Source organism: Catharus ustulatus, chromosome 5 (genome assembly GCF_009819885.2).
Source record: "Catharus ustulatus isolate bCatUst1 chromosome 5, bCatUst1.pri.v2, whole genome shotgun sequence".
Lineage (NCBI taxonomy): Eukaryota > Metazoa > Chordata > Aves > Passeriformes > Turdidae > Catharus > Catharus ustulatus.
In genome coordinates, this window is record NC_046225.1 from 49,125,246 (window position 1) to 49,149,672 (window position 24,427).

Sequence of the window (24,427 nt, forward strand, 5' to 3'; positions counted from 1 at the left end):
GCCCCTAGCGGGCCGAGCCTTAGTTGAGCCAGTAAACCCCGTCATGCCGCGGTTCTGTTACTATTTGACAACTTTGTTGCACGCGGGTCCTTGCTGCAAAAAACAGAGCGGCTTATATTCAGGTGTGGCTTATTTATGGACAAAGAATGAAATACAGTAATTTCACGAATACAAGCCGCACCAATTTGACCAAAATTTTGGTGGAAACCCGGAAGTGCGGCCAATATTCCGGGGCAGCTAATACATTAACAAAATTCTAAAAGCTGCCAACACGGAAGTGAGAGCCCGCGGCAGCCCCAAGCCAAGCTGGAGCCCGGCCGGCCCCGGCTGAGGTGGGAAAGCCTGGCAGAGGCGGGGCCAGCAGTGTGGGGGACGGGCGGCAGAGCCTGAGCCAGCAGGGCGGGGCAGGGGGGCGGCAGAGCCCGGGCCAGCAGGGCGGGGGAGCCTGGGAGAACTGGAGCTAGCAGTGCAGGGGAGCATGGCAGAAGCAGGTAGGCCGAGAGGTGGGGCTGCCTGGCAGCGGGGGAAGCCCAGCAGAATCGGGGCCAGCAGCGTGGGGGGAGCCTGGCGGTGCGGGGGCCTGCAGTGCCGGCCAGGGCGAGGAAACGCGGCGGCGGTGCAGACGGGAGGGGGCGGCCGGCGAGCCCGGCGGCGGCGGCGGCAGCCCGCCGGCCGGGCGAGCAAACGCGGCGCGGGGCGGGCGGCGAGCCCGGCGGCGGCAGCCCCGCCGGCCGGGCGAGCAAACGCGGCGCGGGGCGGGCGGCGAGCCCGGCGGCGGCGGCGGCAGCCCTGCCAGCCAGGCGAGGCGAACGCGGCAGCGGGGCGGTGCTGACGGGAGAGGGGGACCAGCGAGCCCGGCGGCAGCGGCAGCACCACCCGGCCAGCCCCACCGAGCCGTGGCGCTGAGCTGGGCCACCCGGCCCCGTCGGCAACCATGAGCGGGCCGAGCCTGCCTGGCCCTGCCCCGAGCCAGTAACCCCGCTATGCCGCGATCCTGTTACTAATTGGCCAATTTGTGAAAGCTGCGCACGGATTCTCGCGACGAACGAAAGTGCGGCTAATATTCGGGGTGCGGCTTATCTATTGACAAAGACAGCAACATTGTCGAGGCACCGGAAGTGCGGCTTATAATCCATGCGGCTTGTATTCGTGAAACTACTGTATTTGCCAACACCCAGAGATGTGGCTTATACTCAGTGCGGCTTGTATTCGTGAATTTACTGTATATTGTTTTATGTATATATTCAGTGATGCATGAGAAGAACATTCTTGCTACAAATATACGAGAAGACTTTGAATTATTTGTTGTCGTGCAAATTGAAATCCTGGTTGTAATAGATAGTAATCCAAGAAGTCAGCTCAATATTCAGCAGCAAAAAAATCCCTGTGCTAGAATTATCAAGAAAGGAGACAACAAAAGAGGAAACATCACTGTGTTAATGTACATATTCCCAGTATACTTACATCGTGAATTCTGGGGGCAGTTTTGGTCCCCTGCTCTCAGAGCAAAGGTGATAGCACTGGAAAAGATAAAAGAAAGATCACAAGGATGATGAAATATGTACAGTAATTTCACGATTATAAGCTGCACCATTTTGACTAAAATTTTGCTCCCACCCCAGAAATGTGGCTTACACTCAGGAGCGGCTAATACGTGAAGAAAGTTCTGAAATTTCCAAACCCGGAAGTGGAAGCCGAGGTGCTGAGCCCAGCACCTGCCAGTAAAATTTGGGATTGCGCGATTGTTACAAATTGGTTATTCTGTTGCGCGATGGGTGCAGGCGGGCTCTGTGCCTCCTCCTCCTGCTGCCGCTGCGGGTGAAGGCAGGCTCCCTGCCTCCCTCCCGCCGGCACTGCGGGGCAGCGCCAGGCCAGGGCGAGCAATCCCGGGATTCCGTTACTAATTAGTTGCTTTGTTGCACGTGGGTCCTCCCTGCAAACGAAAATGCGACTTATACATGGACAAAGACCTAAACACTGCTGACACCCAGACATGCAGCTTGTAATCAGGTGCGGCTTGTAATCATGAGATTACTGTACATGTAAGATATATGAGTATGTAGGCTATGATTTTTAGCCCATTAGAAGATAAATCTGTCCACAGATGTCTTATTGTGGATAAGTGATAGAAATTATTTTATTTTTGTCTTAACTGATGTTAAGGGTGGTCAAATTAAGCTGCAGTGACTTACAAAACATACAGAACCGAGGTCCTTCATGTGGTACATAATCAAACTGTGAAATGCTGTCACTTTTTATGGTTCATGTTCATATTTTCAAAAAACCACTAAAGAAATTCATGGAAGAAGTAGCCCTGGGCATATCCTTTAAATATGCAGAACAACATGTTGACAGAGGCTAAGAAAGCACTCTGGGGCAGGTGGATCATCACGTTTGCCCTTCTTTAAACAACTGCCATTAGACATTGTCAGCTGTAGGGCTGAGGTAGATCGATCTTTGGCCCTGATACTCAGTGTGAGACACTTCTGAACTGCTTTTTTTCTCTTGATACTAAGGGGCAACTCTTTCTTAAGCTCTCACTTAAGAATATGAGGACTAAAAAAGCACGATACAGATAGTGCATTTCAAGGGAATCACCTGTAATGTTTTTTGGTTTTACTTATGTTACTTAAAAAGCACTCAAAATGTACCAGAAATTAATTTCTTTGGGATAAGAAGCCACAAGAAGAGTTACACTAGTGCCTAACTAAAACAGCATGTATTTTAAAATAAAACAGCAAATGTATATTAAACACAAATATAAAAAGGAATAATAAATATAGCACACAAATACTTGTGTGTACATGCACATTAGTGTTGTTACATTGACATATACTTTATAAATGCATCTTTCCTCTTCAAATAATTTAAGTGAAATGAACCTGCTTGCCAGATTAACTCTCACTGATAAATGATGTCACAAATGACATGTGCCCAGCTAATTCTAATTTGTTTGTTTTTCCAAATATGACAGTGCAATTCTGTATTATATAATTTAGATAGTAGACTGTATGGATTATAGTTACATGCCTACAGAATTGACTGCTTTTGTCTTCCAGCTACTGTCTTGTGGCCTGCTAGAAACATTGAAGTTCAGTGTTCTAGAGCTCCAAGAACACTTGGATACCTATAATGTCAAAAGAGAGGCAGCAGAACAGGTGAGTCTCTTACATCTCAAAACAAAAATATTAGAACCTACTCATCAAGAAAATGCTGCAGGCCCTTATCTCTCATCACAGGCATCTAAAGGTAAACTGTAGGAAAACACTTATGAAATAAAATCCTGTTTTCTTTTCATACTATTATTATGTGTAGTACTATCTATGTATAATCTGAACCTGAGGGGATTTTTCTTATGTGCAATTAATTTTTGTTGCACATATTTCTGAAATTGATTTTTAATATATAACACTGCACAAATCCTCTAACAGTGGGAAAAGCACATTCCTAATTTAAAAGTCCTTTTTAAAACATATTCAAGTATTTCTAACATGAATATCAATAAATAATGTGGTTTTTTAAAATCTGTGTTCTGCTTACTTTATTAGACTAGGGATTCACCTCCATATTAAGGCATTTGCAAATAACTGTCTTTATGGAATTCCAAGTGGATTAACACTCATAGTATTCAAGGATCAGTCAATATATTAACAGGAATCAAGAAAGCAATGCATTTATCCTAATACAGATACTAACTTGTTTAGCTGAACAATTCTTTAGACTTCCTTTTGGTGACTGAATCTCCACTGACAGTAAAGGGGGTTAAAGGGGGTTATACAGCTGTGTCACACAGAGATATGTAAATTTAGGGCTCATTTTACAGCAGATCTCATTGAGGATGATATTTATGTGTTGTTTAGAATAATGCACTTTAGTTTTCAAGGTAGATCCTAGTGGAAAAAGTTATATCCTTTTTCCAAAGAAATGCAGTTTTTAGAAGTTGGAAATTTCTGTTGCAAGGGTCTGTATATTTGGTTTTATGAACCTGTGTGTGAAGTTCAGAAAGTAGGATACTAACTTCAGAAAACTGACACAGGTAAGATTTGTATTTCAAGAGCCAAAAGAAAACATGGATCTACAATCAGTTTTGCAAACAGAGGGAGAGAGAGGATTTTGTTGTAGAGATGATTATTCCTAGGAAAATTGAGCAAGCTGAAGTTTAGTGATCTCAGCAGCCTGTGAGGCCATGACAGTGGCAGTATAGGCAAGTTTGAGTGATTCAAAACAGAACCAGAATTCAAGCCAAGATGCCTTGGCAGAGATATGTTTTGCAGCACAAGTGGCTCCATGTTTCTTGATCATGCTGAATTTATTAGGAAATTATGGCCTTTGCCTTGCAAAGATTGCTGACAGCTCATCTGTTGAATAGACCAGACATGCACTTTTTTGTGGAAAGGATCTCAAAAGAAATGTGTTTTCCTTGAAACCAATGCTGAAGTATGCCACACAGCACTGTTAATGTAGATGAACTCTTGGCAGGATGCAGGCCAGTATGTTTGCCCTGCTCTGTGGTAATAACAATTTATTTGGTCTAATATAATGAGCCTACATTTTGCCATGTAGGCTTAATCAGAAACAAAGCGCTTGTCTAATGACTAAGATTATTTTACTCAATGTAATATTTGATGTCTGGCAATCTCCAATGCATAATGCTATCAGCATTCCTATGAGGGTATAATGTATTTCATTCCTCCTTTTAGAGAGCAGCCCTGAGGCACAGAGGTTGTAACTGATTTTCCCTTAGGTCAGACAGGAAGATTTGTGACAGGGTAAAAAGGGACTCGTGTGTGTGTCTGTGTGTGTGAGTGTCTAATTAGAATGATGACTATCCAGACATGGAGGAATTTTACATCAACTCCCCATTTAACATAGTTTATCACAGCAATAACCAATGGTATTGTTTTGTTGATTTTTCAAAGTATAACAAATTAGAATTACATCTCCTTCAGATTGCCACAAATTCACTAAAGGTATTATTATCTAATATTGCAGTGCCACATTTCATATTGACATAAATCCATGCTGGATATTAAGAACGTCCTTATATTTTATTTTACTAGGTAAACAAATACAAGTATCAGTTTGATGGCCTCTGTCATTATATCATAGTGAAGGAGTTGTTTTTTCTGTCAAAAAGGGAGTCCAGTAAGATGTTTCTGTAGTCAGCCTGTCTTCTGCCACAGATTTGTGACTGACTGGGGCAGGAACAAGGTTCATAGGGTTAAATGAATTGTTCTGAAACAACTGAGAGCATTTTGTCAGAGGGTTTTTTTTTATTTTAATAATCTATAAATAAAAAGAAGCAGTACTGAGAAGGAAGAAACTTTTAGCTTTGACCAATCATCTCTGACTCTTGGTAGCATTTAGTCATTTAGACAATTCAGTGCATTATTTAGGTAGTTATTGAGCACATTAATTTAGAAGTAGTGACTATCTCAAATAACTTACTTTCCTAAAACATTTTAGAAGTGTTTCTTTAGTTGTTGGCCCTCTTTTATAAGGTGTATCTTATATTAAATGTAAACTAAGAATCTTCTAAGCTACGTCTTACATACATGTTTTATTGTTTTCTTACTTTGTCCTCTTAAACAGAGTATAGGGAATGAATGAAGAAGAGTTCCTCAAGTAAAATCTGAATTTCTGTTGTTACACAAAACTGTGCTATGTATCGTAATAATTGTGAAAGTTTTAAGGCAAAATACTTAATCAACTTAATGCAGACCCTTGCTTTTTTTCAAAGAAACACACAGAAAAAATGACCAAATTAAGTGGTTGGGCTATTGAATAATAAAGTAAATAAAATTACCAGATATTTCAATAAATGTAATGTGCATGTTAATCTGTCCTGTAAAATCAACCACTGGAGAATTTGAATCTTACTTTCTTTAATGAAAAACTGTTGTTTTAACTTTATCCTAATAGATGTTTGTCACTCTCAGTGCTGTGTGGTGTACAGGCATTCACATTAATCAATTGAAAAATAAAAGGCTTGGCTGCAGTTGCGTGAAACTTTTACCTATGCACCAAGATAAGACAGAAAGGTATCCATAGTATATAAGCTGTTTAGGGTTAATCTGGCAAGCTAACTTGTGCTTATGACCAAGACCAACCCCCAAACTTCCCTGTGTTACGCTTTTCATCAACACTTTGTAGGAGATAGATGGAGAAAACGTGAATTGGTACAAAGCAAACACATAAAGGTTATTCTGTCACACTATTCCCAAAGGAAAAAAAAAATAGATCTTTCTACCATGCTGAACATATAGTCTGTAAAAATTCTTAACAAATTAATTTTCTCATCTTTTTGGAGCTATTGTTCTATTTTCTTGCAAGGAGACTGCTTGGACTTCATGTGTGTATTAGGGACAAAGATACTGAATCAGATACATGTAATAGAAAATACAAGCTTATACACACAGCGTTCTAGGCACATCCTTTATTCAGACTGGTTCTAAAATTTTAAAAAGAGATCTTAAAAGGGTGGCGTGTGAAAAGAAATACTAGCTTCCCAGTTGCTGATGCTGTTTGTTGCAATGCAAACCTATTCCATCGTTCCTGATGGAGGCTGTCTGATAAAAAGAAAAATGAGATTTGCTGTGGATATTGGTATCCATGTCACTAATTGAAAGTGACACTGCAGTGTTCAGAGAATTCCATTTCTCCTCTTGATGAGCACACAGGCCTAGTTAATTCACTAAGTAACCTTTATTAAATTGAGCAGATGGGAAATCACATTTTTCTTTTTCTTGCATCAGACAAAGGTTAGAAAAAGGTCACCAAGATTCCCTCTGAGATTCAAGATACCAGAATTTAGCACACACAGTATGCTAAATTTTCTTCCTTGGATGTATAGAGCCTATTCTTAATTTCAGATGATATTATGGATTTTATCTCAACATGATGCATTCCCATTTCAGTAATACCCATGCTTGCAGTTGTTTGTACTGTACAGAAAAATTTGCTGGGCCCTGTATCAATGGGGTGATCAAGTTGTTATGCCCAAAAAGAACTTACTTGATTCTATAAATCTTTATAGTAACACAGACATTCATGTGAATGGCAGTACACATGGAGGTTATTTTTTGAGAAATTTTGGTTAAAGGTAGATAAAGAGACTGCCCACTGAAATTAATAAACTTGTCATCTGCTGTGGAACTGGAGTTAAATGCAGCACTGAGTGGAACCTGCAGGTTTGCATTGTGTAATGCAACAATACTTGGCTTGTATGAACTGGAGGCGATGCTAAACTCCCACTGGAGAATTTGGGTTTTTTCATTCCGTTCTGTAAAGCTACACTTAGATTTACTTACACAGGAGAGCTCTATTTCCTTCTCTTTCTAAAGTAGTCCCAAGAAGGCTTATTCTCTAATGTGAATTAGTGCTATATTTTTAAAGGCTGATAAATCATATTGGTGTAAACCTTGTGCAGAAAGTAAAGAGAGGGATATTTCTGCTTCCATCCTCTTATACATTTGCCTGTAACAGTATCAGTTCAGTCATGGGTTAGTGTTTATGCTGAAGTGTACTATCTCCATCTTGGGTAATGAAAGCTACAGAAAATAAAAGCTACAAAGTGATATATCAAGAGTGCATACCATCACTGCAAACAACACTGGTAAACAATTGATTTCATATCACAATTTCTTACGTTATCCAAGAATGTACAAGACAAAGTGTCTTAAGCAGTTTTTTCAGTCTGCTGTTTCAGAAGATGTTCAATGTTGTTTATATTTATTTTGCAGTGGTTAGAAGACTGCAAAAGGACATTTGGTACTGATGATGGCATTCATGGGACTAACACAGATGCCCAGGTAGGTGTATGTCATTTGTGAGTCTCAGGATATGAGATTAAAAATCAACTTTATTGCACAAAAATTCCAATATTTGTAGAGATTAAAAATGTATTAAAAGCCTTTCATTTCAGTTATCACCCTATCTTTTAGAAGCTCAGAGTCTCATGAAGTGGCAGTAAATACGGGTCTTCTTAATAAAAGCTGGCAATCTGTCTTGGGTTCTAGACTTAATAACACTAGGTAGATAAGCAGGCCAGATACTATCTGTGTACCAGCAAGTCTTCTTTTCTGCTGCTTTTTCCAGAAGGAAAAAATATTAAAATTCTGGTTATCTGCTCATATACATTGTGTACTCAAAAAGTTCTATTGAATTTAATATATTTAGTACTATAGAACTACATAAGACCTTTCTGGAGCCAATATTTGGGTGAGAAGTAACAGGGAGTAAAGAAGCAGTATAGCAAAAAGCTCATTAAACACTTCTGTCAAAATATCATCTAACAATAGGTTAAGTAACCATTAATATTAGTTGAATATTTTGTATGTATTTGCATGGCACTCATCCATGTTTAATATTACTAATTGCTATAATAAGTGATAGTTTTTCCCAAAATGGACTAGGACTGTTTTGGTGGGGTTTTTTTTAATAGAATATCTGCATAATATTGATACAGTAAAAAAAGCAAATCCAAAACCCAATATTAGTAGGTACAAGGAGTCTGCCATCTGAAGTACTGTGGTAAGGACAGAGATGTAAGAAAGAACTGCAGGTAGCAGATGAACTTACCTTTTCACAATGACAGTTTGACAAAAATCCCAAATCCCAGCTGAGAAAGGAGGAATTAAATTTCTTTTATTCATTTGCACTATTCATTGATGCACTTGATCATGTTTCACATATATTTACTTTACCTTTGGACTATTTCTTTTCTTATACAGTTTTCTTTTGCTGTTCTTCATATATGTACACGTTTGGGGCTTTTTAATTCAATCACAAATGTACCTGAATTTTTAGAGTTGTGAAACATGGTAATATAATGTTAATTTTTATACTGCACTGAAGTTGCACATTTTTAAAAAATCAAGTGAATAAGCTTTGATAATAGAAAACCAGCAAAATAATTTGCTACTATTTGCAAGGACTTTTATCTTGCCTATGAATGCATACTTTAGTGTATTTTACACTGAGTATACATCTTTCTATACTGACTGGTAGATCTTTAGAAATAGATAACATTTACTATTACAATACAGTAAATGCTATATATATATTAATTAAAAAACAGAATTTTATGTATTTTAGTCCATTCTTACAATTTTGTTTACATACACCAAGAAATTGTTCTTACATTTAGTTGTCAGAACAGAACCATTCTTACCATGAAGGTAAATGTTACTGTTCCTGCTGTGTAGCTGGGGAAACTAAGAAACGGAAGACAACCAACATGCAGACTTTCAAATCACTTGTACAGAGAGAATCCATGATTCCCTGACAAGGCAGTTTGGCCTGTTCTTCCCTGTTTCTGCAGGGTTTGAAGATAGCCTCTGAAAAGGAGTTTGAGACCTGATTATAATTTGTGGTGACTTGTTTTGACTTTGGTTTTTAATCCTAGCCTGCAAGGGTGGCATGCTGGTAATTCTTCGAAAGTCCTTGTAAATGGAGTGTGGGGCTGCTAAGTCTAAGCAGTCAACCAGTTAATGTTAAAAATATTTAAGTGTTGTCTTGCTCAGGAAAACAGATATTTTTCATTCACTAACACAAATAAGATTTTCTTACTAATTTTTAGCACTGTGGTCCATACAGCTAAGGAACAGCAAGATTAATTTTGTTCTGGCTTGTGCATTGCCAGAAGATTTGCAAGTAAATCTAATTATTCAGTTCTTGCTATTAGTACACGTAAGCCTGAAAGAATGCATCTGGACTCTGGCTAGACTGCCTCTACAGGACATGCAGGTAGAAAAATCAGATTATTTCTCAAGTAAGCACATATGTGAAAGACAGTGAAGCAGTACAAAGCCATTTTTAAAGGAAAACCTCTCCTGAATTTTAAAAGGTAGCTATTAAGGTGTATTTTGGGGGAAAGGGATTGTTATGGCTTACAGTAATAATGAGACTTGGCTTCAAGAACACTGGAACTCAATGACTAAAATTATTAAATAGTCAACCCTGCCATTTCTCAAAGTATAATTCTTTGTGCTTCATTAAAGTGAGTCATCGAAGTCATGTTGACTTCTGCAGTTCAAGGTCTTATGTCATCAGTGTTCTGTGCCTCAGAAATACAGTATTTGTGCTGAGTACATAATAGCACAGAGTGCAGAATGAAAACATGCACCGTAACAAAAACATGCAATGTTTAAAACCTGGGAAGCACATAGCATATAATTTACCATAACAACATGTACAACTCTGTGCTTTGTACAAAGCTCAGCTGCTTCTGTCTGTTGGGAGTCAGACATCTGCTGCATCTTCATATGTTTTGCTCTCAGGCACATGCTGTGATTCCAATGGGGTCCTGTGCAGGGCCAGGAGCCAGGAGCTGGACTTTAGTGATCCTTGGGGGTCCCTTCCAGCTCAGGATATTCTGTGATTCTGTGATTCAGTTTGCTGCGAGCACTGTACATGACTACTCTCAGTGCTGTACAAAGCACAGGAGTGGTGAAGCTCAAATCCCTAGTCTGACACATATATTTTCTGGCTACTTCTCTCCCTATCCCTCTTCCCCAAACATTTTTTCTGAAATGGCTTGTAAAAACCAAGTGCAATTACATTACAGAAACCTCTCAGAGGTGTTGAGAATTGAGTTTAGCATACCCAAGCATTTCTAAACTGATTCAGAATCTAAATTAACCTTGCCTCTCCAATTTTAAAATGCATTATTTTTGCTTAAATATTGTGATACAGAACAAGTAAGAAGTTTTGTACAGATGCTCAGATCTAAGTGTCCTTGATTTTGATTACCTTAACTTTGTGCACCTTTCAGACTACACAATGTATAAAGACCAGACAGGGTTGTAAGAGTATTATTCATGCTGTGAGACAACAAAGCCAATACTTCTTATGTTTAGTTATAGCAGCAAGTAATTTTATGTTAAATTCAGCCTGTATTTTTTACATTTAGGATATATTTGGAGCATGTTACTTGTATTTCTTCCTCCATTTTACCTGGGACATCTTTTACTCTAATTAAAATTATTTCCTACACTAATTCTTGCTCTTTTTTCTTTCTTTGTATTTTTGTGACCTGCTCATCTTCTTGCTTAGCAAATGGAAATTCTAGCAGTAAGTGACAGTTCTTGATTTATCAAATACTTAACCATGCCAGTCACCAAACTGGTCTCCATCTGTCTTGTCCATTTGTGAAATAATGATGTCTTGTCCTAGACTATTACAGAAATGCTGTATGCTTCCATTTTGCATCATCTAACCCATTAGACTGTTGGTCCTTTATAGATAATAGGATCCTGTAGTCAGTAGAATGTTATAAAGATTATTCCATTAGCACTAGCTTTTATGTCTGTATGTGAAGCAGTATTAACACTGTCTGCACTTCTGACTAGTGTTTTAGAGGCATAAAAATGGAAGCAAGACAGTGTGTAAATTAATACTGCTATTTCGTTTCCTTAAGAATACACAATGTGTTATTTTCTAAAGCAGAGGGCTACCTTTTATAAAGAAAACACTATTCTTGCCTCCAGGAATGGAATTATTCTCTTCCTACTCTGCCAGGCAGTGTAAGCTAAGGGCCAGGTTATATATTGTGCTTACAATATAAATATTAAGGGTTTTGAAAGATCCTATACTTATGGACCACAACTGCTTCTTTTTGATATTATATCTTGAATTTAAAACAGTAAAATATCAATAATAAAAGTAAGTGATCTGTGAAACTCTTGGTTTTAAGACATGAAATCATGAAATGTTCCAGACATTTCAAAATGCCTTTTGAATCACTTCACATCCCACTTAACCCCTCTTCTTGGAAATGTAACTTATTAAAAAATGAACTTTAAATCTCTGTGAGAGGCTACTTGTAAATCTAGAACTGAATGAAGCTTTCACTTTCTTTTCATTACCATACTGTATGTTAGCTTCTAAATTTTTTTGTATTTTCTTTAGTAGCTAAATTAACTACTTCTAATTTTGCACACTCTATACTCAAGAAGTTGTGATTTATTGTCTCTTGTACTGGATAGTAGGAAGTTTGCACTTCCTGAATATAATAGTGTTGTTTGCATTTGTAGGAGCTGGAGTTGTGTCGGAGGCTATACAAGTTGCATTTCCAGTTGCTGCTTCTGTTCCAAGCCTATTGCAAACTCATCAGTCAAGTAAAAACAATCAAAAAAGAAGCAGAGGTAATGAAAACCATGCCATTCAGCTAGCAGTTGTTGACATTTTAAAAGCAGACAATTTAAAACACATTTTGATAACATTTTCATCAGTGAGACATCCTTTTAGAAACTGGAGGAGGGTTCCAGCTGTTTTATAGCCAATTAATAAAATATTTAAGTAGAGCTTACAAGAATTTTCTGAGATGTTCAATTATTTGTGTTGATTTTTTCTACAGCTTGAAAGCTCTTTAAAAAAGACAGGAATGTAGGGAGTCCAGTAGCACTCCTGGTGTATTCTAATCAAGCTACAATCAAGGCACATCAATTCCTCTCAGCACAGCTGAGCCTTTCCATCACCCTGATGTTTCCTATAGCAAACACCATCACTTTCTACCAACTGATTCATTTAACTGTGTCACTTCAGGCACCACTCAATTACTCTGCAACCTTAGTCCCCATCCTAAGCACAATTAGTGGTGCATTCTAGACATCCATGCATGTTCCTCACTTGTATTTCTAGATTTTTGTAGAGGCTGCAAATAAGTTTTGTATTTGAAGAATGCTGGGAAAGTTGGCATCACATCAGTCCCACTTCTTACCTAAGTTAGTCAGATGCAGAATCATGTTCTGAGAGATGGCCCTGTGTTTTTACTCATGCATTGCAGCTGAAGCCAAATATATTATTATATACACTGGCTGCACTACTCTTACTTGATTAGCAGACTTCCAGATTTTTTTCCTTCATATTTAAGATGTCCTCATAATGACACCACTGCTGTCACACCTTTCTGAAAAGTTTCATTCTTGTCAATTTATTAAGTAATGTAAGGAAAGAAGAAATTTATTTTTTTAAATAAATTTTAAAAGAACTAAGATGGAAATTTCATCAGGGAAAGCCCAAATAATTGACATACATGCTTGGGCCATTAAATTACCTGTATACTTAAGCAACTGCAGAAAATATTTGGGTGTTCTTTTTCTATTTTTCATTACTGCACAGAGGAGGAAAAATAAAAAATTATTTTTGCTTGAAATACATTTAAACTAGAAAAGATAACTTATACTTGTTTTAGGTAATAAACATGTCTGAAGAACTTGCTCTTTTGGAGAGCTGCCTGAAAGAGGCTGAGGCAGTATCTGACAGTGGTATCGAAGAAATTGAAGTTGCAGAGGCTTCCCAAGCTAGCACAGAAACAGCTATTCACTCCCTCATTGAATCCCTGAGAAACAAGGAGTTTGTGTCAGCTGTGGCACAGGTCAAGGCTTTCAGGTGAGCCAAATTGCATGTTATTTTCCCTCGCATTTTCCTGTCTTCAGTTCAAATGTCTGTTTAAAGAACATTTGAACATTTAGGGTTTTTTTAATGTTTAAATCCAAACTGTGTGTTTACAGGTCTATTTGGCCCCACGACATCTTTGGCAGTTCTGAAGATGACCCCGTTCAAACATTGCTGCACATCTATTTCCGTCATCAGACACTTGGCCAAACTGGCAGCTTTGCAGTAGTAGGCTCCAACCAAGATATGTCTGAGGCCAGCTCAAAGCTGATGGAACTTAATCTAGAAATCCGAGAGTCTCTCCGCATGGTGCAATCCTATCAGCTTCTAGGGAAGATCAAAACAGGAATAAATCTTGTCACCACTGGATTCTGAAGAGCTGTCATTTAGAAAAGAACTGATGATGAAGACACTTCAGGCTATTATTGAGCACCTTTCACAAAAAAAACCAAACCTCCAGCAATCCTGGCAACCAACACACTTTTATCACAGCAAGAAACTGTTTCATCAGAAGTAAAACTCTGAAAATTGAAGTGAACATCCTACTTGACTGCTCTTTCTATACAGCAGCCTGTGTGGCAGTAGTATTTTTTTATTAAATTTATGTATAAAAATTACATTAAAGGAAAAGGGCTTAAACATAATGCACAGATATGCATTATTTTCTGTTGTAACAGAACTATAAATGATGTTTGCAGCAACAGCCTCTACAGCTTGGATCAATATTGCAGGTGGGATGAGGCTAAAATCAAGGCTGGTTTATTTTGGCTGAAGACCTGCAAGGCTTCCTGGCTTTCCAGCAGTAGTAGATAAAACCATCAATTAACACCTAATGAGACACTTTGCAACATCATAAAGAATGTGCAGTCAAACATGAGTAGAATGACATATGACTGCAAAAACCATTGAATTTTCACTTTTATTTGCTTTTGTTGTCTGTAATAAGGAAATAATGTGTGTGAGTTAGAATGTATGCCTATGTGACAGTTGTTTTTTGAGGGTATGGATGATTGTTAAATAAGGTCTCAGAGCATGCTTAAAAGAGCTGCAAGATTATTTTTGAAGAAATTTTATTTTATTAGATCTAATCCTCATAGTGTGTAAATGTTAGGACATTTAATAATATTTTAAACTGGGATTTCCCAGTGTTTCTAAAAGAAATAATATATCTGTTAACTTTATTGGAATGCTGCTCAGTTCTCTGACCAGTGCTTATGTTACAAGTATTGATAACTAACCAAAAAGTAGCTGCCTGCAGAGACTTTAAAATGTATATTAAAGATATATGCTGCCCCTCAGCAATTCTCATTAGAAGTTAACTTATTTTATTCTGTATATATTCTAGGAACTGTATAGTGCAAAACCAGTATTTTTCGTGTAAATTTGTGCAATGCACTGTTAAAACAGTAGGTGTATAAAGCTATGAGGAGAAGGGGGGCATTCCCTCTTGGTAGTTCCATGCAGTACTTGCAGTCTGCAGGGTTTGAAGAGTTTGAATGCATGTATATGCATCTTCATGACTCAACTGAAGCCTAAGGAATTGGGACTATAGAAAAAAAAAAAAAAAGACAAAAAAAACCCTGACTACCAAAACATGCAAAGAGGCAATATACTCATAGTTCAGTGTCAAAGTCTGTAGCATAAAACAAACTGGATTCTGTTGAAACCAACAGCATTTTGTAGGGAAAAAAAAAAAAAGAAAAAAAAAAAAAGAAAAAAGAATGTAGTCCCACAATTCCTGTTATTTGAAAGGAACACCCAGTATTTTTATATACATCTCTTACCCACTGTGATTTTTTTTTAATGGGCTCTAATTCCAGAGTTTAGAATGTAGAATTGAAATTCTTAGCTCTGCCTTTTTGGGGGAATTAGGCCCCACTAGAAATGTAATTATGCTGAAATGCATTAATTGAAGGCACTGTGCACGCTGTTGGACTGCTGACAGTAGTTATGTTATCCTAACAAGTTCTGTAACTGGTCAAGGCACATTCATATTCACTGTATTTTTTCCCCTGTCCCTGATAAAATTGAATTATTTTGATGGTTTTGTGGTACTGTAGATGGTGTTCTTAATTATTTAACTAGTATTTACAGGGGATAGGTGGTTTTATTTAGGGGCGCATTACACTTTTATTTACATCATCTTTTACCAGCTTTTTTTTTGTAAAAATAAAAAACATTGTATCTCTCATTTTGTGTATTTTTACAAGCTAGAGTTTAAATACTTTAGCTAAACAGACTAAACACTGACAACAGAGGCCTGGGCACCCTAAAGTAATTTCTTCCTTTCAGGTCCCATCATTGCAGCAGCATTTTTCTAGGCATCTTCTGAAGCTATTAACAGATTTCCCATGAAACTCAAGCCTGCATTCATATATGCTATTCCTTATGTTATGCATCTTCCTCCATTTATAGTGACTAGAGGAACCTGCCCTATAGACCAGAATCATGTTAGCTGTCTTTTGATATTGCTTTAATTTCGTTCAGCTTTTCAAAAATTACTCAACTACTGCATGAGCTGTCACCCTGTGTCACCTACTACCAGGTCTGTGCCAAGCCCAAAGCTGTGGTAAAGCTGCCTAGAAACAAGCAAAACATCAGACTTCTCCTGTAAGATGCAGCAAATACAGCACTGAGCTAGCATGTGCAAAAGAATCTCAATATGAAAAATCTGTACAGGGCAAGCTCAGGATAGCTTTGAAGAACCAGCACCATGAAAGCTGTTCGCTTCCACTTTGCATAATTACAATAGGTAGCTTGTAAGGAGTAGCTTTCCTTCTTCCTGCTGAGTCTAGGACTCAGTACCTACAATCAGTGCATGCTGTCACAGACATGACATGGCTGTAAAGCTGTAAAGCAACTAGAAAGTAAAGAGTTGTACTCAGGCATCAAGCAGCAAAAGCACTGAACATATTTATGTATGAGGGATGACATGTAGAGCTACTCTGGAACTAAAGAATGCTGCAGGATTAAGGAAAGCTTGTTTAATATGGCTGCCCAGAGCACTGTACTCCTCTAAGCTACAGAGCCTTGGAATAGCTGATGAAAGCAGGGGTGGCCTCCTTGCTGCTACCTGCCACATGAAGCCTTCATCAGCTGCTGGTGAGGCACAGCACCCAGTTCACATCAGCTAAGCCTGTTCTGCATCTTATCATGCAGAACCAACTGCTGCTTTGACTGTAGTTAGTGGGGACAACAGCCTTTAAGTTGTACTAGATTTCACTTTGGGCTGGTACTGAATCACGTAAGAGTCACCACATTCACAGCAAGTAATCCTCCAAGCAATATTTTGTGAGGATGCCTGTATAAATAGGAAACCTTCAGCTGCTCATATTGCCATGACTTCATACTGACATGGCACAAAGCTTCAGTTCTCTGACTCATTTCCAAGGTGCACAGACTCATCATAGTCAGTTTCTCAATGCATGCATCAGGAACAGACTACAGCTACTAGAATGGGGAAGGTAAACAGGAAAACATTGAAGAACATCCTTGGAGGGGAATATGCTCAGAAATAAAGACACCCCAGATCACAGCTGCAACTGCAAACTGAGGCAGTGGGACCAGGTGGTCGCAGAGAGGGCAACAGGTGCATTCCTCAAGCTAGAGGCTTGCCACTGCTCATCACAGTAACTACAAGGCACATGCATCTACAACAGAACGCTGCCCAGCTGCAGGGAAATTGAATAGGGCTAGGATGGAATTTGCTGTGAAAGTCTGTGTGAGCTGGTAAAGCAAGGGATATTTCCTTTTACTGTGATACATGGAAAAACACTTCGTGTAGAAGCATAAAATAGAAGTGTGCTCTGCTCTGGAGGAAGTAGGTCTACTTGATCCCAGAATGCCTCACACAATGCTATAATAATGAATGCAGCAAGAATAAATAAAATTACTTAGCAAAAAACTGACACTGAGGCATTAAGCCTACTGCAGCTGGTTCAAGGGGCATATTGAAATAAGGCAGGAATTTACAGCAAAACAAGTTAAGCATGTGGTATTAACACTCACTGCCCCTCAAACAAGACATGTTGATACAGAGGATATTGTTTGCCTACCCTGCTACACACTGGCTTCCACTCAGATATGCAAAATCACCTGGCACTGAAGTTGTTCTACAGCATGGGCTCAGACTGGTTCTCTCTAGCCTATAAAAGACTGGTCTCTCAAGCTGGGTACAGGTGTAGATAAGCTCGCTATAGCAAATATAACTCACTCTTTTCAAAGAGAAGCTACCTAAAGAGCTCTGCAAAAGGCTTGGTGACCATGCTCAATTTAAACATTAACAGTGTCAGTAGCATTCTCAGAAAAGTAGGTTTTCATTTGTGTTTACCCAGCTCCATAGCTAAAAGGTAGACTGGGGCAGTGGGGTAGGTTTTACTAGCTTGAGAATCTGCTCAGATGGTGATGCTGTAAGTCAGAGTCAGCATGTAACACGGCCAAAGCATCCTGCTCCTACAGAGGACACCACCAGTGAGAGCACCAATAGCCCACAGAGAGCATCATCGGCAAGTGACCAGTGCTGGTTCTGCCATTACTAATAAACACTACAATTCCTAGCAGCAAACCCAACCCCAAAGGAGTGCAGGAGTTCAATCCTTTTGATGGCAGGCATCTAAACTGTAATTAGATCAAACTCTTCAAGTACAATCCTCTAAGTGCACAGCTCTTGCACTTCACCTGCAGGTTGAAAAGGAAGCCAAGCAGATGCTCCTCTGAAGTGTCCCTTCTCTCCATAACCTTGTGCAATTAAGAAGAGCAACACATTTACCAAGAAACCATCACCATAACATCAGTGACTCCATTCCTCAGCATTTTCTGAGCACTGTCTTTGAAAAGCTTCCTTTCTGTTTTGCCTACAGATGAGAACACCAACTTAGCTAAATGCAGACCAGCCGCACCAGAAGTGATTCAGAACTTACACAGCATTTCTCAATCATTTTCTAGTGATGAAAAACAGGTGCAGGATACTTTGTGCATTGAACAGAGTGCACAAAATAAGTATTACTGGTGTTTTGTTCATGAAGGGTGGTCTACTACCTACTGCAGATGTCAATTTGATGTTAACTTCAAGCATTCGATGAGTTCAAGAGCAAGAGTAACAGAAACCCTGTACACCTGAGAGTCTACAAAGTCCTGAATCAGTTGCTTCCAAGACGATCACTAATTTACAATACACCTCCAGGCTTCTTGCCTGTGCAATTTACTATATGCACCCTCTGAGCTGGGCACAAACCCACCTGATCATTTGAGCATGCTTTGCAATATTTTTATTTTCATGCTTTCCTAGCTACATCTCACCAAATACCTTCAACAATACCAACAAAACAAAAAGTCTGCTCTACTTGCAGTTTTCTTGAAAAGCCCTAAACAAAACCAAAAATCCCCATCCCATTCAGATGATGTATTTGAAACTGAACGTGCTATCGCAGGAGAGGCGTTTCCCTTTGCATCTCCCACAGAGGTCCTGGCGGTGGGGCCTCTTAGGATCCACGTGGCGCATCTTCACGGGGCAGGTGCACCGCGTCTGCTTGCAGCTCTGAGGGAGAAGGCGGCGGTCGGCGGCGGCGGCCGGGCCCGGGAGCGGCCGGGCTCAGGGCCTGGTGTGGGTTTCCTTACCTGGCAGGTGATGTCCTCCACGCGGTACGGGTTGTAGGACTTCTGGCAGGTGCGGCAGAACTGACGGAAATAGACCTGCAGGGAAGGCCCGGGTCAGCGAGGGCGGCGGCGGCGAGGAGGCCTCGCCGGGGCCATGCGGGCTGGCCCTTACCTTGTTGGTGCCCTGGACGCACCAGACGTAGGCGCTCTCCCAGCGGATGTTGCAGGCCTTGCAGTGGTAGTAGCCGTACTTCTGCTCCAGGAACTGCCGGGGACAGTGTTATTCGACGGTGCGGGCGCCTCCCGGGCCAACCCGGCCCCGCTCTACTCCCCCACGGCCAACACTCACCTGGAAGCGCAGGCGGGTCTTGCCCGCCGACGACTGCTGCTTCTGAGGCGAGGCCGGCGGCTCTGCTGGCTGGGCTGGCGGCTGGGCAGGCGGCTCGGCCGGCTTTGCCTCGGCTGGTTCTATCGGCTTTACCTCAGCGGGCTCTGTCGGCTCCTCCTGGTTTTCCTCCGTCGCCGGCTCCGGGGGTGCGGCTGAGCGCGGCGCGAGTGGCTCGGCTGGGCGCTGCTCCAGCGGCTCGGCGCCACCCTCGGGGGGCTTCTCCCAGCTCTCCCGCACGGCAGCCGCCTCCACCGCCCGCTGCTCCCGCAGCGCGGCCGGCTCCTCCTCGACGGCCGCCGCCTTGTCCTGCTGCTGCGGCCGCCGCTCCGGCTCCTCTAGGAAGGCGGTGAGTCTGCGGGACGCCACGGGCGAGTAGACGGCGATGGTGCGGGGGAAGCGCACGGCGCGGGTGCTGGTGGTGGCGGGGCTGCCCAGCTCCTGCTCTGCCTCTCGGGGCCGCGGCGCGGCGGGGCCGGGGCGGCGGCGCAGCAGCGTGCGGGGCCCGAGCGAGCACTGCACCGAGGCGTCCTGCCGCGGGTTCACCTGCACGCCCACCTCCTTGGTGTTGGCCTTGCGGAGCCGCGGTGTCAGGTTGGGGTTGACCTGGGAGAGGATGGCCTTCAACTGCGCCCGCTGGTAGTTGTCGAAGTACTCGGCGGCCGCCTCCCCGTAGCCCGAGAAGTAGCTGCTGCCCCGCGGCCGCCAGCTGCCCGCCGCCCCTCCTTTGCCCTTGGGCGGTGGGTAGCGGTAGGGGTGGTAGGCGGTGTAGAGATAGTTCGCCATCGCCTCGTCGGCCATCGCACCGGACCCGAGCTGACCGCTGGGCGGGGGCCTTAAATACCCCCGGGGCGGGGCCGGGCTTCTCTCGCCCCCGACGGGCGCCGGCCGTGCGGCCCCTTCCCATCCCCACCTGGTGCGCGGCCTTGGGCCGTCCCCCACCCCCTCACAGCTCCCCAGCTGAACCGGGCAGCGCGGCTAATTGCCTCCAAGGGAGTAAACAGCAGAGAACACGAGTTTGGTTCGGCTTCGCCATGTATTTGTGGTGAGAACAATGAGAACAATGCTTTTACAGCAGGTGGGAGGCACAGAGATACACACGCGACGTGGTTTTTCCTGTCATCTGAACTGACAGAGTTGGTGTTGACTCTGTAGAACACTGTTTCTTCCTTCTACCCATTCCTGCTGCACTCAGCCAGGCAGCAACCTCCTTGCATGAAGTTTTACAGTTACTGCTTTGTGTCACAGTAATGGGTTTTTTTTTTCCACATTTATTTTTGAGGAAGTAGAACTGTCATGGTAATAAACACATATCACCTTGTACAATGGGAGCAGCTGGAGAAACGATAGAGACTGGGCAGCTCCGCTTGCACAGCAGCGAGCACAGCCCCAGCCTGGTTGCAAGCACAACACACATTCATGTCTAGGGAGTTACCTCTTTGTCCTGCCTAAAGCGCCGTCTGAGTCGGCTCCATCTGAATGGAGTTGTGCTCCTCTGTGGTCACTGTGCCATATGAAGTATCAGCTACCTCCTCTTCCTTCAGTTTCTTGTAGGAAATATCTGTGTCTTCCTCTTCACCAAGTGTATCTTGCTTGTAGCTGTCTCTTCCGTACATCTTGTATGCCAGCACAAACAGTCCTGCTTCTGCTGACTGAAAAAGCGCATAAAGCAAGGGAAACATGTACATGCTCCCTATGAGCTCTGGGGAGAAGGTGAGCTTTAGGATGGCAGTGCAGAGCTGGACGTTTTGGCACCCTGTTTCCAAAGATACTGTTCTCCTGCAGTGTGGGGGCATTTTAAAGACCGTGGCCAAGCCGTATCCCAAGGCGTACCCTGCCAGAGGCATCAGCACTGCAATGGCGTAGACAGACGCAGGAATCTGTGCCAACAGATCTGGGCCCAGCATGGTCCCAGTCAGGATGAACAGGACCACCAGAGTCACCAAGAGAGACCACAGGGAAATCTGGCAACAGATACAGACATTGATAAACAACGTGAGGGCTATTATTTTGAAAGGATAAGCATAGCAGGTAGAGGCTTGCTAAAGAGTCTAAACGGCAAAACATGGTTGCACTGCCCATCCCAGGTTTGCTTCTGGCCTGGGATTTTAGTGGTGTTTGATCATATCACAGGAAAGGAACGGGCTGGGATCACCCTCCATCATTTTGCTTTGGGATGACTTGCTGGGAAACAAGAGTCAGGACTTGTGCCTCACTCTTCTCAATTAAACCAATTTAATTGCATGTTTTAATTAAGTGTGGTCATGCCTGAAGGTTCGTTTTGCCTAACCAGGATGCAGCAAGAGTGGGAAGAAAGCAGGATGTCATGGAATGCCTCTGCTACAGGGTCCAGGATGCCTGCTGGGGTGCAGCACCACACTGCCCTCCTTCCTGTGTGCTGTGATAGGGGGTAACCCGCCCTTTCCCTCGCTTTCTGTGTCCCACTGTTTTATTTCAAGACTGTAAGTCTTTGTATTGTACCTAAGAAGTTGAATATACCTGTGTGAGACTAACACCGGTTTGGAGGGACCAGAAAGCTTGCTGCCGTCGGCTCCCCGTCCCCGGTGCCGTCCCCGGGCATCCCCCGCGGCGTGGCCGCCCTCCCCCCCTCTGGGCGCCGTGCCTACCTTGACCAGGAGGTCGGCGGCGCGGGGGTGCCGGTAGCGGATGAGCACCCCCAGGCCGATGGGCAGCAGGGTGCTGCCCAGCGTCAGGCTCACCGCCCCCAGGGGCAGCAGCTGCACCACGGCCGTGTTGATCCAGTGGCGGCTGTAGATCCAGAGGCAGAGGGGCATCAGGAAGAGGGCCAGCAGCGTGGAGGAGGCCGTCATGATAATGCTGCGCCGGGGGAACCAAAGAAATGCTCCATCACAGCGCGCCCGGCCGGGGGACAGCCCCGGGAAGCCCCAACCCCTGCTAGAAGTGGGTTCTGCAGCTGGCCGGGCACTTCTCACTGCAAGAGCCTCCTCGCTCTCCTTTCTCCCCTCTCCATCCTCCACCTTCCCTGATCCGGCCAGGGCGCGGGCACGCAAGCTTTTTAGGGAAGGAGGCAGGAGGCGTGTGTTGGGGCTCATGTAAGATTCTCCACGGGAGAGGCAGGAGAGCAGTGCTGGCGATTCCCAGCGCACCGTGCTCGCCCGTCCGACCGTCCCGGCTCCGCCGGCAGCAGGTGCCCAGCGAACCCTCCCCGCGTCCCGGGGCCGGCGCAGCCCCTCGGCCGGCTGGGGGCGAGGGGCAGCGGGGCACCTACCTCAGATTCATATCCCCGTCGACGAGCACCGACATGAGGTTGGAGAGGTTGCCGCCGGGGCAGCAGCCGCACAGGAGTACAGCCACGGCCGCTACCTCGTCCAGGGCGAAGATGAGGGCGAGGAGGAAGGCCACCAGTGGCATGGCCACGAATTGTCCCAGCAGCGCCAGCAGCAGCCCTACGGGCCGCCGGAGCTGATGCCCTAGCTGCCCCAGCTCCACGGCGCAGCCCAGCCCCAGCATGGTCACGCAGAGCCCCAGCCCCACCAGCACGCTCAGGCCCTGGCTGAGGGAGAGGTCCCCGAAGGTCTCGCCGCCCCCCGCCAGCGACCCGCCGTCGGGGCTGCCGCCCCCCGCCGCCGCCGGGGGCTGCGCGGAGCTGGCCATGGGCTGCGCGGCGCTGGCCATGGGCTGCGCGGCCCCGGGGAGCCGCCGGCTCCCTGCCAAGCCCCGGAGAGAGCGCCGGCCCTCAGCGCGGGATGCGGGGAGGGCTCGTCCCGGCGGGCGGCGGAGCTCGCATCCCTCCCCGGCTCCGCTCGGATCTCCGGGCGCTGCCGACGCGCCGCGGCGCGGTCCCTGACTGCCTGTCTGCTGCGGGCGCTGCCCGCGCGTCCCCGGACCCACGCGAGGCCACCCCCGGCGTGGGCGGTGTCTCCTCGACGGCGGCCAGCGGCGGCCGCCAGCGCCGCCCGGCTCCGGCGCAGGGAAGCGCAGGCGGCGGCGGGCGGGCTGCCGCATCCCCCTCCCGTGCGACCCCCGGCAGCCTCTTCTGGAGCCGGCAGGGCCCGACCTCTCCTGGAACTGAGGTATCACAGGATTTATTTTGGCCTCGGCATTACAAAAAGGTCAATTAGCGACGCGATGTGGGTGGGCAGCACTAGACCCCTCTGCTGAGGGATTGCCAAGCTCGTTCCCGCTCCAGGCGAGTTGCTATTAATGTGAAGGTTTTGGAATGTGTGAGGAAGGATGGAAAGCCCTTATATGAGGTCGAGGAGGCACCACTTTCTGCTGGTGGGGACCCAGAAACTTGTGATACCTTTTATAGGGTAGTCTGTACACGTGAAAGAAACAGGCAAGCTCACAGGCACACAGATATTCAACCAAGGTAAGACATTTAGTTCGTCATCCAAAAATCACATCCAAGGGCCATTATACTGTTTTCAGCCATAAAATTGTGCTTACAACATTTACTTTTCATTAAATTATTGTGTGTCATCCTGTTCCTTTAGAAGTAAAATGCTGTATAGAATGCCCAACTAGACTCATAAGGGCAGGAGTTCTTGAGAGAGGAGGGCTGCTTCCAAGGGCTGGATATATGTCAGTGACTCTCAGTCTTGGCATTGCTATTGGCCTTGTTTTAGGAATGTAACTCGTTCACCCATAGGGTTTAGAGGGGTGGAGCCACCACTGCACTGCCCCTTGGCTTCTGCACTTGGTGTGTGGCTCTACTTCTGCATGGAGCATTTCGGGTCACAGCTGAAGGGGGACACACCAGATTCAAGGAGAGAGCCTACAGGAGCTGCCCTGACTGGCTGCTTGCCTTAGGCTCCATCAAACACCAAGTTTGGGTAAAATTTTAGCCTGTCCCAGGTCTTGAGTAGAAGTTATTGGTGGCTTGAAAGAAAAATAGATGGTTTGCTTATTAAACCTTTGGTTCTTTCTTGGGGCACGGTGACACAAGAAGTGCAAATGGTACCTGGTGACAAAATCCTGGGAACACAACTTTGCCAAAATGATGCTAAGTTCAATACTGTTCTGCCTGTGTTTGTTTCCCTGTCATTAGCCTAAGAAGAGTTCAGG

The 24,427-nt window shown here is 44.1% G+C and overlaps 3 protein-coding genes across 15 annotated transcripts in view; 1 reads left to right on the plus strand and 2 right to left on the minus strand.

Annotated features, from left to right (window-relative positions):
• Positions 1-15,589, plus strand: part of FRYL (FRY like transcription coactivator) — a 176,098-nt gene extending 160,509 nt beyond the window's left edge. For 10 of the 13 annotated variants that reach the window (XM_033061431.2, XM_033061430.2, XM_033061432.2 and 7 more), the window contains 6 exons: positions 3,060-3,158; positions 7,743-7,811; positions 11,056-11,073; positions 12,036-12,146; positions 13,196-13,392; positions 13,515-15,589. In XM_033061431.2, coding sequence (XP_032917322.1) covers positions 3,060-3,158; positions 7,743-7,811; positions 11,056-11,073; positions 12,036-12,146; positions 13,196-13,392; positions 13,515-13,773 — 753 coding nt within the window. In that variant the 3' untranslated portion in view covers positions 13,774-15,589. The remainder of the gene's footprint in view (positions 1-3,059; positions 3,159-7,742; positions 7,812-11,055; positions 11,074-12,035; positions 12,147-13,195; positions 13,393-13,514) is intronic. The other 3 variants (XM_033061425.2, XM_033061435.2, XM_033061429.2) reach the window with 1 other exon arrangement.
• On the minus strand, positions 14,908-20,179 carry ZAR1 (zygote arrest 1). The gene is made up of 5 exons (XM_042779344.1): positions 19,481-20,179; positions 19,343-19,402; positions 19,166-19,258; positions 19,015-19,089; positions 14,908-18,934 (listed from the first exon to the last, which is right to left on the minus strand). Exons 1-5 carry the CDS (start codon positions 20,177-20,179, stop codon positions 18,791-18,793), a joined length of 1,071 nt encoding a protein of 356 aa, XP_042635278.1. The 3' UTR covers positions 14,908-18,790.
• A 216-nt stretch (positions 20,180-20,395) lies between these two features.
• Positions 20,396-23,014, minus strand: SLC10A4 (solute carrier family 10 member 4). The gene is made up of 3 exons (XM_033060274.1): positions 22,629-23,014; positions 22,006-22,216; positions 20,396-21,342 (listed from the first exon to the last, which is right to left on the minus strand). The coding sequence occupies exons 1-3, from the start codon at positions 23,012-23,014 to the stop codon at positions 20,827-20,829; spliced, it is 1,113 nt and encodes a 370-aa protein (XP_032916165.1). The 3' UTR covers positions 20,396-20,826.
• Positions 23,015-24,427: the final 1,413 nt, after the last annotated feature.